The sequence below is a fragment of the Zophobas morio genome, unplaced genomic scaffold (genome assembly GCF_036711695.1).
Source record: "Zophobas morio isolate AGI-343-1 ecotype UQ-CSIRO unplaced genomic scaffold, CSIRO_AGI_Zmor_V1 ptg000009l, whole genome shotgun sequence".
NCBI classification, from domain to species: Eukaryota; Metazoa; Arthropoda; class Insecta; order Coleoptera; family Tenebrionidae; genus Zophobas; species Zophobas morio.
Window position 1 is genome coordinate 1772648 of NW_026972114.1, and position 18312 is coordinate 1790959.

The 18312-nt window shown below is 35.8% G+C and overlaps 2 protein-coding genes across 2 annotated transcripts; one reads left to right on the forward strand and one right to left on the reverse strand.

Annotated features, from left to right (window-relative positions):
• Nucleotides 1-3758: 3758 nt before the first annotated feature.
• Nucleotides 3759-5321, forward strand: LOC135125951 (tigger transposable element-derived protein 4-like). Its single transcript, XM_064051737.1, has one exon. It carries the CDS (start codon nucleotides 3759-3761, stop codon nucleotides 5319-5321), a length of 1563 nt encoding a protein of 520 aa, XP_063907807.1.
• A 218-nt stretch (nucleotides 5322-5539) lies between these two features.
• Nucleotides 5540-12355, reverse strand: LOC135125745 (uncharacterized). Its single transcript, XM_064051406.1, has 4 exons — nucleotides 12111-12355; nucleotides 7651-7817; nucleotides 7379-7599; nucleotides 5540-6287 (listed from the first exon to the last, which is right to left on the reverse strand). Exons 1-4 carry the CDS (start codon nucleotides 12202-12204, stop codon nucleotides 6044-6046), a joined length of 726 nt encoding a protein of 241 aa, XP_063907476.1. The 5' UTR covers nucleotides 12205-12355; the 3' UTR covers nucleotides 5540-6043.
• Nucleotides 12356-18312: the final 5957 nt, after the last annotated feature.

Consider the following 18312-nt stretch of genomic DNA (forward strand, 5'->3'; position numbering starts at 1 on the left):
AATCAAACCTTGAAGCGAGACATTGGGTGATATGAATAAAACTGAGTAGATACTCATATTCGAAGTACGAAGTACCTACTTCATTATTACTCTTATATACCTGAGCATCTACTCTATGTACTGAGTACCCACTTGGAAACATTGTATCTCCCCGGACACAAATTGAACATCTACGCGTTTTGTGAGCATTTAATCTAAAAATGAGCATCGGCGTGGCAAATTACTGAGCTGTCTGTAAAGCAGCTTAGAAAACGAGTAGCATCGTTGTAAGAGTGAATTTTGACTAAACATGGCGACTTTCATGAACGTGGAACGTCGTCAAAAGGTGCGTTCAGTTTGAAAAACACATTAGGAGCGGGAGTATCGAAAACTTTTCAGGTAATTAACTTTTATTTATGCATAAATTGTGCAGTGCGTTCTTTCTAACACTGGCCATAGAGATTCCCATCTCTAGGTGTCTACCCCATACTAACTTATATTTTGGTGACTCGATTTTTGCCTTGATGGTTGAACACTGTCACTGTTTTCCGTTTTTGTTGTATCGAGATGCTACTTGAGCATCAACTGTTACCTACTGAAGTATTAGCATCATCTAGAGAAACTAGAAAGATTTTGATTTGATATTCGAGTAGATACTTCGTATTTCGAGTATGAGCATCTACTGAGTTTTATTTATATCAACCATTGTCAAAAAATTGATCGAACGTTGTTTCGACAGAACTTCCTTCGCACCAGAAGTATAATGAAACATATTCAGCATTTTCGAGTTGAGTCTTTTCTTAACACAATTTTGTGATGACCTAATCAAGATTTACGATCAACACGTATACCACCTTGGATTGGTGCAGTGTAATACTAAAAATAACTGTATTGTATTCTCAAAATTATCTGCGAAAATCGAGTGAGCCGTTCCATCAATTTTGTGGGGAGAATAAATAAATATTCGTAATAATTTTCCATTGTTTACAATAACTTAAAAATGTTTGCAATATCTCAAAGTATTCATTTCTCCAACTCTTGAGTTATTCAATAAAATAAATTGACTGATCCATACATTTTTTTGTCACTGGAAAAGCAAATCTAAAAAATATGAATGCAATCATAAATTACGAATATATACTGATGAAGTTTTTGGGCTTGATAAACAGATATATTTTGATTAAAAATTTACCATGCCATATAGTAACTTCAAAGCGTCTGCAATATTTCAAAATTCAGTTTTGCAATTCTTGATTCAATCAATAAAATAAATTGACTCAGTGATTAATTTTTTTGAGGCACCCCCTATAAGCAAAACTAAAAAATATGAATGGAATGATAAATCACGAGTATAGTCTCATCCTATTTTGGACATTTTAGATAGGCTTCATTTGGCAAAATTTTGGGCTGACGTCATCAATTCTTTGGAGGGGATAAGTAAATATATTTTGAATAAAAATTTATTATGCTTATCATATGTTTAAAACATCTGCAAGATTTCCAAGCATTCAGTTTTGCAGATTCAAAATTAAATTGTAGGTGAAACGAAGTTCACGGGGTCAGCTAGTTAATGTATAATCAGTGAGTAGAATGATCTAATGGTATGTAACATTGTACTTTGTACAGCTGTCGAAAATAGTAATTATTTCATGTCGATATTTAATTGTCATAGTAGGAATTTTTAGTAGTGGCTCTAGTACTGCGAGAGTGACACTATACACTTTCAATCAGTTCTTTAGAAAAGTAAACGACTTGGCTTAACGTACGTCATGTTATTTTAAATATTTTTCTTATTTTGCTGTTGAGTATTACTGGTTGCCTAAAAATAAATTGGAAATAAATTTTAACTTTCGTAGAATGTTTAAAACAAACTTTATTTAAATTTAGAAAAATTGTTCAAAATATCCTCTATCATATTTTAAACAAAGTCGAACTCTTCATATTTTTAAAAACATTAATAAAAAATCGAAGTGATATAACCTGACTACTACTCACCGCGTTATATTCAGCTACAATTCTTTCTCGCCCATCATCGCTTAGCATAACTAGAGTCTCCCGTCAGAGCTGCACCACTAATAACACTCTCCAAACTCTCTTCTAAAGATGGTCTTGTATGAACTGTAGAAAAATAACTAACAAATTGGTTTAAAAATTATTAATTATTACTTACCGTTACATCTCCGATGGTCCAAAATATTGTCATTTTTTGAGAGTGTGTTTCTTCATCTAATAAATCATCCGCTTAAAAGGTTGATACATGTCAAGGTAAGCTTTACAATTGTCCAGTCACTTAAATCGGGACCTAAATTAGTGCCATCTTCTGGCTTTTCCTCTTCCCGTCCTTTCAGGCAAGCTGCGCCTTGCACATCCTTAATATATCTTCTCGACCTCTTATCGTCATCGGTGGCAGTTCGCTAGTTGAATTTGGCTGTACAATTGTCTCTACTGAACTCGAGGGTATCGTGCCACTGTCTGGAGGCTCTTCGCGTTTTTTCGTGTTATATATTGCCCACTCCACCTTGACCGTGTCCGGAAAACCCGCCGTCGTATACCCATAATAAATTGTACTCGTACTAGCTTGTTCTGCGATTGGATAAATGGTCCCTAATACCTTATTATTAATGCTGTCTGTATGATTTATGGGTCCGAACGCCGAATTGTTCGTTCCCGACATGGCGGCGACGGCGGTACCGTTTGGCTTTAGGGAGGACATGGGTGGTAAGCCTTGACCTTCTGTTTAAGGGATAATACCGTACACATCGTAGACTTGGTACGTCGTCGAGGTGCCATACGTTGGGTACCAAGTACCAAGGTAGTAGCCTGTGCTAGGATTGGGCGAGGTGCAGCTGGGCTACTCATGGAATTCGTGCGAACCATACCAGCGGTTGTTCTCTATAGAGTTCCCCGTCTGTGGCGGTTTTTCCTTCGTCGGTCTGAGCCCGGCCTTGGGCTTCGCGGGCGATAGCTGGTCTCGGACCAGCCGGACTTATGGCGTAGTCATTTCGTTATCCAAGGAATCGTACGCGGGGTGAAAGCCTGGTTTCTCTAGAATAAATCAAAAATCGACTCTGAGTTGCACCATTAATAACACTCCCCAATCTCTCCTGTAAAGATGGTCTTGTATGAACTGTAGAAAAAAAAAAAAAGTAAAAATCGGTTTAAAAATTATTAATTATCACTTACCGTTACATTTTGGATGGTCTCAAAATATTGTAATTTTTTTAGAGTATGTTTCTTCCTCTAATAAATCATTTGCTTTAAAAGTTTAGGTTAGCTTTATAATCGTCTAATCGGGTCCTGAATTAGTGCCATCTTCAGTATTTCCTCCTATCGTCATTTCAAGCAACCAGCCTGGAAAGTCAGGGTTCGTTTTCGGACCTACTGTTTGGGTGTTGTCCGTTTTCAGGTCCGCCATGCACATCCTTAATATATCCTTAATATACTACAGTATTGTCCGGTTATAATGAACCCGCTTGTAATGAACTTCCGGCTATAGTGTACTGTATTTCAAGTAACGAAATTTTTTCCATATATCTAATGTATTTTTTTTCGGTTATAATGAACCACTGAATCCGCTTGTAATGAACTTTCGGATAAAATGAACTAAATATTATTCAAAATAAAGTGCAGTTTTCCGTTTATAATGAACTTTTCGGGGATTCCCTGATTTACGCGCTACGCATTTCCCCACCAACTTGCTTTCTGTGCCAGTCGATTCTTGGTCACTGTGTCGAAGTAGCGCTACATAAGTACTTACTTGTGTAATAACATTGTTCGAAATGGAAAAACAAAAACGTAAAGCTCTAACCTTAAAGGACAAGTATGATATTATACAAAAAATACAAAGTGGTGTTAAACAACGCGATGTTAGCCAGGAAATGAACTTGATAAAATCCACTGTTTCTATGATATGGAAGCAAAGAGAAGCCATTTTATCAGCGTATGGTCAGGGAAATTCTACGTGTAAAAAAATGAGAAAATCAAAGCACCATGAAATGGATCAAGGGCTTCTTAAGTGGTTTACACAAAAAAGACAAGAAAACGTTCCTGTAAGTGGTATTATTCTACAAGAAAAAGCTAATGAAATGGGTAGTAAAATCGAAAACAAAGACTTCAAGTGTTCTAAAAGTTGGATTGAACGTTTTAAAAGAAGACATAATATCCGAACAGGAAAAATTGTGGGTGAGTCTGCAGCAGTAGATTTGAATGTTGTTAATGACTGGTTAACTAATGTTTGGCCTCATATTCGGAAAAACTATGACAGTGAAGACATTTTTAACGCTGATGAGACAGGGCTCTTTTATCAAATGACTCCTGATAAGACTTTAAAATTTGTGGGAGAAAGTTGTGCTGGAGGAAAGTTATCTAAATTGAGGATTACAGTTTTAGTAGCTGCCAATATGTCTGGAACAGAAAAAAGGAAATTGTTGGTTATAGGCAAATCTGCCAATCCTAGATGTTTCAAAAATAAACAATTGCCCGTAAAATACAAATCAAACCGTAACGCGTGGATGACCTCTGAAATTTTCACAAATGAACTGCTTGAATGGGATGAACAATTAAAACAAAAAAATAGGAAAATTGTACTTTTAGTTGATAACTGTACAGCTCACCCTGAGATTAAACTAAACCAAATTAAATTAGTTTTTATGCCACCGAATACGAGTTCAAAATTACAACCGATGGATCAAGGTGTAATTCATTCATTAAAGAGCCATTATAGGAAAATTTTACTCGCGCAGATGATAGAGGCTATGGACAACGGAAAAACATTTTCAGTTAGCATTTTAGATGCTGTAAATTTTATTCACATGGCTTGGCAAAAGGTTAGCAAAGATACAATAGCAAACTGTTTCAAGCATGGAGGATTTTCTGAAAAAAGTGCTGAATTTGATGCAGACGATGAGCTTCCCCTAACAGAATGGTTAAAAAAACATGAAGATGATCCTGGACTTATTTTCACAGATGTGGATAATGCAATTGAAATTGCAGTGCAAGAGAAAATCGGGGAATTTAATTTTGAAGAATATGTGGAAATTGATAACGACATAACGGTAACAGAAAGACTAACTGACGAGCAGATTATAGAATCAGTGACATCAGTCATGGCAACAAGTGACGAGGCCGAGGGTGAGGAAAATGAGTCTGATGAAGATGTTGATGTTTATGTTCCTTCTCTTAATGAAATGGCGCAAAAAATGGCAGAGACTCGCAACTTTTTAGAATCGCGCACTGTTCCGGAGCCTATATGGAACAGCTTTTGCAACCTCGAACGCTATATTAGTGACATTCACTTTTCTAATAGATATGTACAGACAAAAATAACTGATTTTGTCAAGTAGACTTGTGTTTATGTGACGTCTTGTTATATGTAATTACATAAATAGCTATGTTTTTTTTTATTTTTAGTTTATAAACCAAGAAATATTTTTTGAATTGTTCCCAACGTAGAATTGAAGTAAATTGAATTTAAACAAACGCAGTTTTTATTTTTCCGTTAATAGTGAACTTCGGATATAATGAACTAGTTTTGTTACATTTTTTGAGTTCATTATAACCGGACGCTACTGTAGTTGAATTCGGCTATACAATGGTTTCTACTGAACTCGTGTCCGTAATCGTTCCACCTTGACCGTACCAAAAGTATGTATGTATTGTCAGTTTTCGGCCTGTTGGGGCCGTAGTTTAATAATAATAATAATAATAATAATGTGTTTCTTCGTTTCCTAAATATAAATTTATTTCCAGCGGAGCAACGCGGAAAACGGTGGTTGGTGTATTTCTGCAGTGTTACAATTTGTGGTTTTTGAATTTGTAAAACATCGTGCGCTAATGTGTACGCAGCAAGTGCAACGTGGACAGCGTAGATCGCGCACGATAACCGTGGTTTTATGACTAGTTTTTCCAGTTTTCTGTTCTTTTATCGTAAGTATTTTCGAAACAAAAAGTAGCACTACGATATGTAGATTTATATATACGTAAAAAAATTTTGACGATTCTCATGACACGATTTGAATTTTGGCTATGCCTTGGCTTTCTAATGTTTTTTACAAATTATTTTTAACTATGTTTCTGGTTCACTAAAGAAATTAGTTAAAATAGTTTTAATCATTAATATTTCGTGCTTAAAGTAAAAGGCCGAAATAAATCCCACCAAGTATGTTACTTGTACTTGCCACGTAACATAAAAGAACCAGCGTTCTCGTACGGACATTTCTTGTGACGGTCGACTTTTCGGTAAACAATTTATCGCTAGGAGAAACAGCACAATTGCACAGAGCAATAAGTATAATTTGCACGATGCAGGCCTGGAAACAAATGAAATAAATATCAGTGAAAAAGTCAATAGTGTAGCGACGAGGCGTTAGTCGAGTTAAAATTACTACATAAAAATGATTGCACAACAAACAAAGGTGTACAATAAAAAATATGATTTGTCGTATATTTATAAGAGGGTAATTATTTTCGGAGCCTAAAGTATTATTATTAGTATTATTATTACCTTACATGCAGGCGAGTTAACAGATAATGGATATTTACGTGCGTTTTACTGCTTATGGCAGCAGGATGGTGCTACTGCTCATACAACAGGAGCTATAAGAGATTTTTGGGCTGAAATTTATGACAATAGGATTATTAGTCGCAATACACCAAGCAACTCGCCGTCTAGATTGTGACTTCTTGTAGCCATGCAATACCCTTAAATGTCGTGGAAGATTTGCGGAATCGAATAACACACATAAAACTACTGACAATAATAACAATGCAAGTGTTTTGGAAAATGTGTCCAATGCAATAAAGTGAAGGACTAGGTTGTGTTTACAAGAAGGGGGTTCCCACTATCCCACTTCCAGGATTTTGTTGTAATTTAATGTTAAAATTGTTTAATAATAACTGAAAACAGAATATTCGACTGACTTATGCAGAATATTTTCGTATTGCTGTTACAGAAAATTCTAATAAAGTGATGTATTCTTATGCTCCCTTTTACTTTCTGAAGAAACAAAAATTTGCCTGGGGGAACTGTTATTATGAAGGTATCCTTCTATAAGCATTATGATTTTGATTACTTCCATTTACTGGTTAATTTCAAAACTTGTCACCGTCACTTAACTTTTAAAAATAAATGAATTTTAAAGCAGTTCTAGCTAAAGAAAATTTTTCAAAGGTTCCAAGATGGTGTTCTTTCTAGTAATTTTATTTCAATAATCTGCGTTAAACCAATTTTCACTGCATTAAGACAACGTTTTCTAACTTAATATTATTTTGTTGTTAAATGTTAATTTCCAAAAATCGTCAATTTTTAACGTGACTCTTTTCACACTGCAAAAAAACAGTAAAAAATTGAGAATTGAATTTTTACTGCCTACTCTGAATATATAAAATAAAAAATGCATACCTGCAGGTGTTTTCCTGTGCTTGATTATCAACTTCTTCCACTGGTTTTGACGGCGACTCGTCTCTTTCCTGATGGCCGATTTCGCAAGCAAAAACCTCAAGGTCTCTTTTTGTAGCTTTCTGTGTTTTTTCAGTTTTGTCACATGTTTGTTTTCGATTTTTTGTGACTTGTTTTTCACCACAGGACCGCACTACTCCACGGATACATGTTTGAAGTACAATCTAAAAAATATACTTTATTAAAACACGATACCGAAACAAGAAAAAAATTACCTCTTCTGTACTGATGTCTGTTAAAGTGATAAAAAAACTATTTTCTACGTTGCAGTCTTCGGCAACCGGATTCACACATCTGATGTACACTTGAGTGCTCGAGCGCGCCTTGATTACCGGCAAGCCCTTCTTTTCTATTTTAAATTTTGACTCGATATTTATATACACTGTAAAGCAAAAATATCAGTTGGCGTTGAACAAATCTTCTAAAAGCATATTTACCGTCATATTTCAGGGCAACAGGGTATGGATTGAATAGTGTTATTTTTTGGTTATACGTGTTATCGTCTTCCAAAATAACAACTATTTCTGGCGGAGAAACATTAAGCGTAGCAATGCGGCGGGACATTTTTACAATTTTTGAATTCAAGCTATCTAAGGTAGGTGTTCCCAAGTCAAATGCGAGTTAGCGACTACTAGCTGTGTATTATTTGTATGTAGCCGTTCTCCCTTCCCCTCGTGCTCCCACAAGGCCGTTATAATGCAAACTTCATCTTCAACTTCAGCAGGTAGAAAGTTAAAATACGGGAGGATAATGGGGCGGTCTAACTATATTGGAAGCCAGCAATAAGCTCTTCAGGATTACGACACAGCCCTAAATTCCTGCTTGCCAGAAAACAACAATGGTCCTTTGAATGAGCCGTGCATGAATACCTTTTAGAGTTTCAGACAAGCAACCCAAAAGCAGGTACTTTTGGGAATAGGAAGTCAATGCTCGCTGTTTGGCAAACTTTACGTTTAAGGCTGGCGTCTGGTTCGGTTTAGCCCTATACTAAATACATTGAAAACATCGTCGCGGTTTCCGGAGTTGCATTTTAAAAATATGAGATATATCGCTTTAAAAAAAATATATTTCGAATTAACAAACTTCAGTCCAGGGGACCTCCATATTTATATTCATATCTAGTATGCAGTTTTTACAAAAAAAAATTATAAAGTTGAACAACTTTTACATCACATTTTAACCGGCACATTGATGCATTTTTTGACGAAGTGCTGAAGTTTTTTGCATTCTGAGATAGGAGGTCCCCTGGGGAAAAGTGTCAGCTTTCTTTTGATACCATTTATAATATTAAAAAATCCACGACTGAGGTAAATAACTCGCGAAAAGTCAAAATCTATTGAAACGAGAAATCGGCATTAAACGAGCTGTGATGCGGTAGCAGAATGCAGGTTTACTTAGATTCTGACTTGGTTGGAGATTTCAGTATTTTAAAAATGCAATTCCGGAAACTACGACGATGTTTTCAATGTATTTAGTATTGGGCGAAACCGAACCAGACGCCACCCTTAAAATATTAGGTGTTGAAGAGGCACTTTTTGAGAGAAAAATCAAAATTGCATAACAAGATTTTACAAATTAACTTTGAAATTGCAAAACCGATAGCTTTATTTATATATTTTTTTATTATTGTAAGCATTGTAAATCGTTAATAAAAAATTCAAATTGTATTTTACAACTTGACTTTAAAATGGCAAAAGCGAATGTATTGAAAATAAATCGGTAATCAAAATTTGTTCGATTAAAGCCTTCCCAAAAAATTATTTTAGAATTCTATCGAACAAATGTTCTTTAAATTTTATAAAATAAAATACATAGTCATGCATTTACCCTTAGCAGCCATATTTTTGGAAAAGAAATCAACAATGTATAAGAATATTTTTTATTTTAACTTTGAAATTGCAAAAACCGAATATTGTGAAATCATAAAAATACTTTAAGATTGTTTTATGTAGTTTCCTATACGTTGAGGAAACAACTTCAACCAAATTTCATTTTCTTTTAAACATTGATGCTTGTAGTCTGAACGTACTAAAAGTCGAATCCGCTCGACGTATAAACATAGAGAGTCGAAGTTAAGTATACACTAAGAAATTGAGAATGTCTATTTTTTTTTCCAGTTGGTTATATGCTTTAATTAAATATATTTCATATTTAAAGACGCAGGAGTTGCGGGGATGTTAACTACGCCACTTTATAGAGGTTAATAATTGTTACGAAACAAAAATCGCAAAATCTAATTTTATAATTTTTAAAAGAAGCGGAATTTGTCGTATTTTCAAAACGCCAATGTGGCCGGCATAACTGAAAATAAGCAGTTTTAACTTTTTTGTATAAATTACTTAATAATCACATACACTGTAGTTCACTGTTGTTAAACTTTCATGTTCCGAGAGTTAACTGTAGATACGCTGTAACACTATATTGTCCTAGACCTCGAACAAACATTGGCAGAAGAGCTCCAGTATATTTATTTTGTCATTACTTAAATATGGTTGAAAGTTCTAGTGATTCGTGGGATATTTACTGCAGCTCTTTGTCGGAGTTGCGTTCACATGTGCGTCGTCGATTTCGTGTGTGTATGTAGATAGTGAGATATGCTCTATAATTTCTCTATTGTTTTATTTTTTATTTTCTATTAGAAGTGGTGGGATACATATTTTGTTTGTTTTTCTATTGTACTATCTCTATAATTGATAGTTTATTTATTGAATGTAATTTACTTTACTTTTTATTTGGTATGCTAAACGTGTTTTTTATTTTTATTTATATGGTATATATTACTATTTTTGTTTTCTTTTATTTTTATTTTGTTTAATTGGAAATTGTCCAGTAAGTGGAATATTTGTTCTGTTGGACAATAAATTATATTATTATTATTATTATTATCGATACCTGCACGAGATACGCAGGAAGGATCTGCGAGCGGTGGGTTGGCACGAAAATGAGACCAATGTTCGGCCGAAATTCACGCACAGGGCAAGTCTTCACAGATCTTGGGTAAAATTAGCGCATTTACCTTGAAAGTGGGCGTTAACTGGCCTACCGGTCGAAACGTTATTATCACTGAACCTAAATTGGCTGCCGTAACTACCTGACCCAAACCTTGCACCAGGCCTGAAGTATTTCGTCTAGACAGACTTAGCAATTGGAAGGCTTGTTGCGAAATGAAGGAACTTTGTGAGCCACAGTCTAGCAGCGCTCTAAGAACCTTAGAATTTCCGCCGTTATCGCGAACTTCTATTAAAGCGGAAGCCAATAAAACTCCCATTGCTGGCGATGCAAATCCAACTCCACTCATTGGTTTGATGGAGGTAGCTTCCGCAGAATTTGTCACCTGACAATCGCCGCTCGGAATCGCTTCGAAATGTAATAGACTATGATGCCTCTTACCGCAGTGACGACAACTGTGAGTAGACTGGCACGCCTTATTCACATGACAATTACTAGGACAATTGAGGCACAAGTATTTCGACTTAGAAATGGCGTAGCGTTCACAGGGAGATTTTCCGAGAAACTCCAGACATTTGTAGATTAAATGAGGCGAGGTACAAACAGGACACCGTAGCGACTCTGACTTAGCCACTAAAGACGTGGTAAATCGCGGTTGTGGCGTAAAAGGCTTATGTGAGATGAACTTTTTCTGTTGAGGTTTAACTGGGATGGCATTGCCTAACGCGCTCCATTGGTGTTCTCAAAACTGATACAGTTTATGATAAGTGGGAATTTCTTTCGAGTTGTGGTGAAGTTCGAGTCGCGTTATTAATGACGAGTCTAGCTTTTGAAGCATTACATTGAATAATACAAAATCCGCTAGATCTATAGGAAATGTAAAATTACGAATAGCTTTCAAATGAGTTGAGAACGTGTCTATAAGTGTTCGCAATTCCTGCGGATGCTCCGAATGAATCTTCGGTGCGTTAACAATCGCAATCCAATGCGCTTGCAATATTTGTAACGATTATGGAGTTCGGAGTATGCTGTTAAATAGTTATTATCCGTGATTGGTAGAATTTCTATTAGCGCTCTAGCTTCCCCTTTCAACGCGGAAAGCAAATAATTAAATTTTTCTACGGCGGTTAAATCGCTCGATTTATGAATCAGATTATTAAACATGTCCATAAAAGGCATAAATGTCGTAATATCACCAGGAAAGCTCGGTAACTCCACTTTGGGTAGCTTGATATTAGATTTAAGGGCGGAAGCAACCGAAGGGGGCTCACTGGTCTCGGCTGCCTTTTGAACTTTAAAATAAATTGTCTTAATCGCTAGAACCATGGAGTCGAAGACTTTTCGAATATCATCTTCCCCATCAAAAGCCTCTGCGTTTATCAAGCCGATGATCGCGTTGTCATAACGATAAAAATTCGCGCACAGTTTTTCAAGCTCACCGATTGCTACGGCGAAGCTATCACGGTCATCTAGGTTATGTTCAGCCTGTTTTGCTAAGGTATTCATTTCGACTACCCTATTGTAAGGGGTTTGTCTGAGCAATTGCTGCTTTTTAATTTTTTCCGAATTGGCCATGATCCAAATACAAAACCGACAATGTCAGATTAGCAGAAAAACCAACGCGCAAAAACCTAATCACTTCTAACACAACCCTCGCTAATCCGGCTAACTCGAAGAACGATAAAATAAATATGTAGCTTACCAGAGAGAGATAAGATGGACTTACCGAGCTGTGCGTTCTGAGTGATCTTGGCCTGGAGGTGATGGCCTGGGTGCTCCTGGAGAAAGCACTCGGAAGGGGTGCGCGGTATTGAGATCATGCACTGTCGCGGGTTATAGCGGTTCCACAAAAGCGGGTTCAACAATAGCGGGAATAATAATATCGGGATCAGCGATAGCGGGAACAATAATAGCGGGATCAGCGATAGCGGGAACAATAATATGGCGGGTACTGTCGTTGCCGATACGACTCATCACTGGTACGACTACGACGACTCGAAAACGCGTCCAGTCCACTCGACTGGTTGCTACAAAAGCGGACACCAAAAGAAAAAGGGCCGCAATAGGCCGGCCACCAGTGTAGCGAGGGTTGCGGGCGCAGTACTGCACCAAACGATAAAATTAAACTAAACAATAAATAAGTATTGAGTTGGGGACGAGACAATATTATTGTGGTAAATTTGGTCATTTCTGCTGGATTACGTGGCAAGAAGACTAGAGTGGATAAATTTTGACTAACGATTTACCATGGTTACGACAGAGTTTCACTTTTTATTTCTTTTATACAAATCTGGATGTTTACGGTAAAAATTCAAGACGGATTCATAAACAAAGTAGCAATAAAATTTTAATAAAATTTACTGTGCAAAAATTTCTCTACTTCACGTTCCAGGAAAAATTTTTATGATGACCACAAAGTAAAAATTATTTTTCCATGTGCTCCATTTGGAAAGAAAAGAACGTTTAATAGTTTTTACTGAAAATCTGACATATATTTATTTCAAATGGCGTAGTCAGGTGGACTACAGCATTCTAATGCTTGACCACCTTACCCTAAGTCCACTGTACTCAAAAAAGACGTCGTTAAAACAGTGTAGTCAATATAAAATAGTTCATACCCGAACAACTTTCTTCCTCCGTTGCAGCCCGGTCAAGATAGATAAGCAAAATCCATCATCCAATATGACCACGGCCCTGACAAGTGTCGAATTTTTTTCTCTTCTGCCCATTTCATTATATTTTCGGTAGCCTCAAAGCTCGTCGCACTACAATCAAAATAAAAACTATCTATGCTACAATTTCTTCTGCAAAAGTCCAGTGAGACTTTATTGAGAGGATTAAATCTAAAGTCCACTTCGAAAAAACTGTGACTGTCAAAAGCTCCGACCGGCAGATGTTCGATTCGGTTTCCACCCAAAAATAAATTTAAACCTGTACTTAACATTCCTTCAAAAGCGTTATCGATGTCGGAAATTTCATTACACGCAAGAACAATACTTGCACCAGGAGCTTGACAAAATCTAAAAACACCTCTGTGCAAGTGTCTGATGCTATTAAAACTTAAATCAATGTTGGCCAGAGTTGGGAGATCGACAAAACTGTTGGAACTGAGAGTCGATAGATGGTTTCGACGGAGGTCTAAGGACATGAGGTTTGCTAAGTTTGCGAAAGCTTCATCTTCGATCCACACGATGGAGTTTTTAGATAAAATAATCTGACGAACTTTCAAGTTTCGAAATGTGTGCTTCTCGATAATCGTTATTCGATTGTTGGTTATTTTGATGGTGCCATTTTGAACTCTCTCAGAGAAGTATTTTTCAATTTTCTCTATCTTACAATTGTTAAAATCAAACATTTCTAATTCATGAGAAAAATTAAACAGTTTGCAGCACAGTAGCGAAACGGCTTCGTTATTAACATAACATACAAAATATGTTAATTGTTGACAAATAAATTTTGGGATTTCCCTACGGTGTAATTTTAGTGCAGGCGGTAAACGTGGAGAGGTGCTATTACAAATCCGAAATCTCCGTCACGACATCAGTTTAAATATACCTACGGGAAAAGCCAGTCTACAATTTTTCCAAAAAAGAGTTAAAATGGATTCAGTCCACTGAAAATTGGTGCTGAATTGTAGATAACATCAGGTGATAATAGTTTTTATTTGACGCCAAGCACAAATTTTTTGTATGAACTTCCGAATGAAGAAGAAAACCTTCACTATAACTATTTATTTCGATGGTTTTACAAAACGACAACGACAACGACGAGAATAAGTATCAAGATTATTTTTTTCTTGTTACACACTGTGAAGTTGATGATTAAACAACAAACACTTTGAAACACATCAACAAATTTATCTTTTATAGAAGTCAATATTTTGTCAACATATTGTTAAGAAAAATTAGTTAAAACTGCTTTATTAAATTCGCACTTTATCAGCTTTATTTTTACTCTTACTACCTGCCTCATAGCTGTTACAACTAGCCCCAAACACGGGGCAAGTTGTAACAGTGCACTTTTTTTAAGAAAATGCCTGGTATGAAGTGAATATGAACAATTTTGACCTTTTGCCTGTTCAGTTCAGTAGGGGAATAATTAGACTACCGACAGATACTTTTATAATCACTGGGCGGAAAAATATCTTACGGATGCAATTCCCCAGTTGAAGCAAGGTGTGTTTTACGGCGAGTAGCGGGGACGCTTTGATCTGGTCCACAAGGTCGTAGCCAGTGCGTCGCTTGGAGTGTTTACAGCTTGTTAAAAACTACTTCTATATTACTATATTACTTCAAATAAAAATACTCGATGCCCTTTTTAATTTTTCAAACACAGGACCACAGATTTGTGATCTTGAAATGTTTTATTATGTTGATATAGTCCAAAAGAAAAATATATTTGTAATCAAACTATCGCCGCGACAGCACTGGATCTAGCGTATGAAACACAATTCCGCCCGTTGTTTATAATGGTCAAACAGCTGATAGATACCAAATTAAATTCGTTTTCCTAAAAACTGTTACAACAAGCCCCTCGTTCCCCTACAGAAAAATTTGTTCTAATTTTTAATTCTTAAAAGTACGTTTCTTAATAGAAGTTAGTCTGTTATTGGTGATTTTAATCGAAACAGGAACGTGTTGAACGATTTCGGAGAAACATTCTTCTTCAAGTTCTCTGATCAAGCAATGGTCAAATGAAATCGTGAGAAAATCGCTGGCGCCGTTCAACATATTAGAACATAGATGAGGAATGAATTCCTGAGAAACATAGGCGTCTTTGTCATCTTCATAATTTAGCAATATCTACTTTCTCGACTATGGCTTCAAAATATTGTATAATAAAACTGAGGTAGTCTCATGTAATGGCAAGTTTTACCCCCCCATTATTTAACGAGCCGGCCATGCATTTCTTTAATTGTTGACCGTGAATTTCAATTTGGATGCATGAGGTGGAATGTATTTGTTTTTACCCAATTTTTTGGCGAGTTGGCTAGCGATAACGTTTAATCAGCTTCCAAACAGTTAGTTGCTTTACGACTTTCCTTTGCGGTATTTTCACTTTTCGTTGTGTGAAGTTATGCCCCGCTATTCGAACAGTGAATACATGGACATGGTGCTAGTACATGGTGAAACCCAGGGAAATGCAGTGCAAGCATATAGAATTTTGATTCTCTTGAAATTTTGGAACGAGTGATACGTACTGCTGAAACAATTCGAAATAATGAAATTATGTTACAAAGAGTCAAAGACTCATTTCGTCGCCGTCTTCAGTGTTGTCTAGACAATAATGGTGGCCACGTTGAACATTTACTATGAAGTTTTTGTCGATTTCAAGGTAGGTGCCTCCATTACCTATTACAGCCTTGCATTCAAATGTTTACATTTTTTGTTCCGTGTTGTGTTCATTTCTTATCCCTCCCGCAAGACGCTGCTTTGTTAGTCATAGGCGGATTCTACGACAACTGGTCGCAAACAATTGATCGCGCGACAATTGATCGCAAGCAACTGGTCGCAGCACAATTGGTCGCACGCGACAATTGATTGCAGCGACAATTGATCGCACGTAAATTGATCGCAGCGACAATAGATCGTACGTAAATTTATCGCAGCGTCAATTGATCGCAAGGTAAAATTCATCGGGAAGTATTTTCTTTTATTAAAACTAAATATTTTGTATTCTGAATTTTAAGTTGCAATAAATTTAGCAACCAGGTAAGGTGTAAATATCGAATTAAAAACAATTTGAATATAGATAAGTGACGAAGTTTGTAGTTGCACTTTAAAAATTAAAAAATACGAGCGTAAACACCTTGTTACATAAGATTTTTTATTAATAAATTGTCATTTTGGTTATTTTTTTTTAAGAGATTGTTTCTATTTATCTCGTTGCTTATTTTACCTATTATATTATAGGAACTAGCTTCATTATAATAAGTACTCAACATAAAAACAAGTGTTTATTGTTCTTAACTAGATTACAGTTATTTAAAAAATCATATTTTTAACAACCTTTAAATTTTAGCACATTTTGATACAGAATTGCCTCTATTGTCTATTCTTGTCTTTATACATATCACCAAACAATAAAATTTATGAACTAATAGTACATCTAGAGTATCCATATGCAGCGAATGTAAATTCCACTGGACGGATATAATACTTATTTTAATCCCTTGTAAATTGCAACGGATCTTTTACAGGGTTTGAGAAAGGTTTACGTGTATTGTAAATATATATTGCAAAAACTTTTGTTAGAGCGTCAAGAATAATTTTGTGTTACCGGGAAATCTAAGAAATGTAGGTACTTATGCAACTAAAAACTTATTTTTTAATTATTATTATGTGACTAGTATTATACTGAAGAAACATTCAGTTGTACCATATGTGGGTGTAAAAATACATATACAGGGTTAGTCACGAGAAAATTATTTCTGAAAATTATTTTTACGCAACCCAAAATACGAATACCATGTACCACTTGATACTAACTGAATTTAAAATGAAATGCTTAATTCATGATTGCTTTGAGTTTGGCAATGTCATTTTGACAATTCTGGAAAAAGAGGTTACGCGAGTGTCCATGGTGGTACCGCAGCCAGTTGGAGATCTCCGCTGGCGCCGCTAATAAGTTTGTCAGGGCTTGCTTCGAGTGCCTCTTGATCTTTTGCAACCGATTAATGACGAGAAAATTATTTCTAAAAATTCCTTTTACGATAGATATTTCTGTGACGTGTAAAACAGCTCTCAGATCTAAAAAAAAGGAAGAAATAATTGGTTCGCAGTTTTCCATGAATGACCCTACTACGGGCTACTACCTGATTTTATTCTTCTCCGCACTTTGCATCCTACAAAAATTTACAACATGGGCTGGAGAAGCCCATCACCTACATCCGGCAGATTAGGCAAATAATTCTGAGTGAATAGTCGGCCTTCCGAGTGAAAACTTTTCAAACTTCCCAAGCTAAAAATTAGTCACGCCATTGCGAATAACCACTACTCAGTGGCGTCGTCATCCTGGTTGTTTGTACTTTTTAACGGTATTCACTGTTTGTATTACTTGTTACTCGTGATGTATTGATTGATTTAAATATTTTAAATAATATTAATTAATAGAGAATATAAATCTGTTATGTGTGTTGTTTTATTCAACAAATTTTATTCCATGAGCTGCATCAAAAAAAAAAACTGTACGTCACTGTCATCGGCAGTCTTATCTGGGTAATGAGGGGTACAGTTTATGACACTTTACCGGTTTGGCTCGAAACCATCATTTTAAGTCTGGCACTTTCTCCAGTATGAGTATATTCCTTTGCTCCATGGTCAAAACTAATCTTTTTACGATCTTGTTTACAGAAATAGCCAGTAGCGGCTCGTGGTCTTTTCCTTAGGTGAGGCAACATTTTCGTTTTAAAATCAGCAGAACATGTTAATTGTTCGCAATTACTTTTGTTAAAAGACAGATTGTTTATTCCTTTTTATGAAAACAATACAAATAACTCTGGGTCAGGAACATATCTTTATATGGATACACTTGTCGAATAAAAAACATTTAATTGCTTCACACAAACCAACGAGAAGGTGTAAAGACTACAGAATTTGCTTTATTAGCATTAAATATTAATTCATATGATCTAGGGCTGATTTAAATATATTAATAATCAATTAATTAATAAAGTTCTGCTCAAATCTGGATAAGAGGTTTGTAAATCTTTGACATACAATTGTTCGTCGTAAGAAAACCGTGCTTAAATATTTAAACTTTATAAGAAATTCTGGAGATTAGAAATTCTTATGTTCCTATCAGCATTGCAAAACTGCCATTTTCATTGTCCTACTGTTTTTAAGTTAACTTAAAAGTTTTAATACATAACCTTGGCAATGCACATGCAGTGAACCCCTTTCCTCGCGTCTAATTAATGCACAACTAAA

Bases quoted from the DNA above. Each gene is read 5' to 3' on its own strand.
- LOC135125951 (XM_064051737.1), top strand. From the start codon at position 3,759: ATGGAAAAACAAAAACGTAAAGCTCTAACCTTAAAGGACAAGTATGAT.
- LOC135125745 (XM_064051406.1), bottom strand. From the start codon at position 12,204: ATGATCTCAATACCGCGCACCCCTTCCGAGTGCTTTCTCCAGGAGCAC. The intron at 7,818-12,110 runs GTAAGTCCATCT...TTTGCTTTACAG, and splicing joins CACTCAGAACGCACAGCTCG to TGTATATAAATATCGAGTCA. The intron at 7,600-7,650 runs GTAATTTTTTTC...TATATTTTTTAG, and splicing joins CAGACATCAGTACAGAAGAG to ATTGTACTTCAAACATGTAT.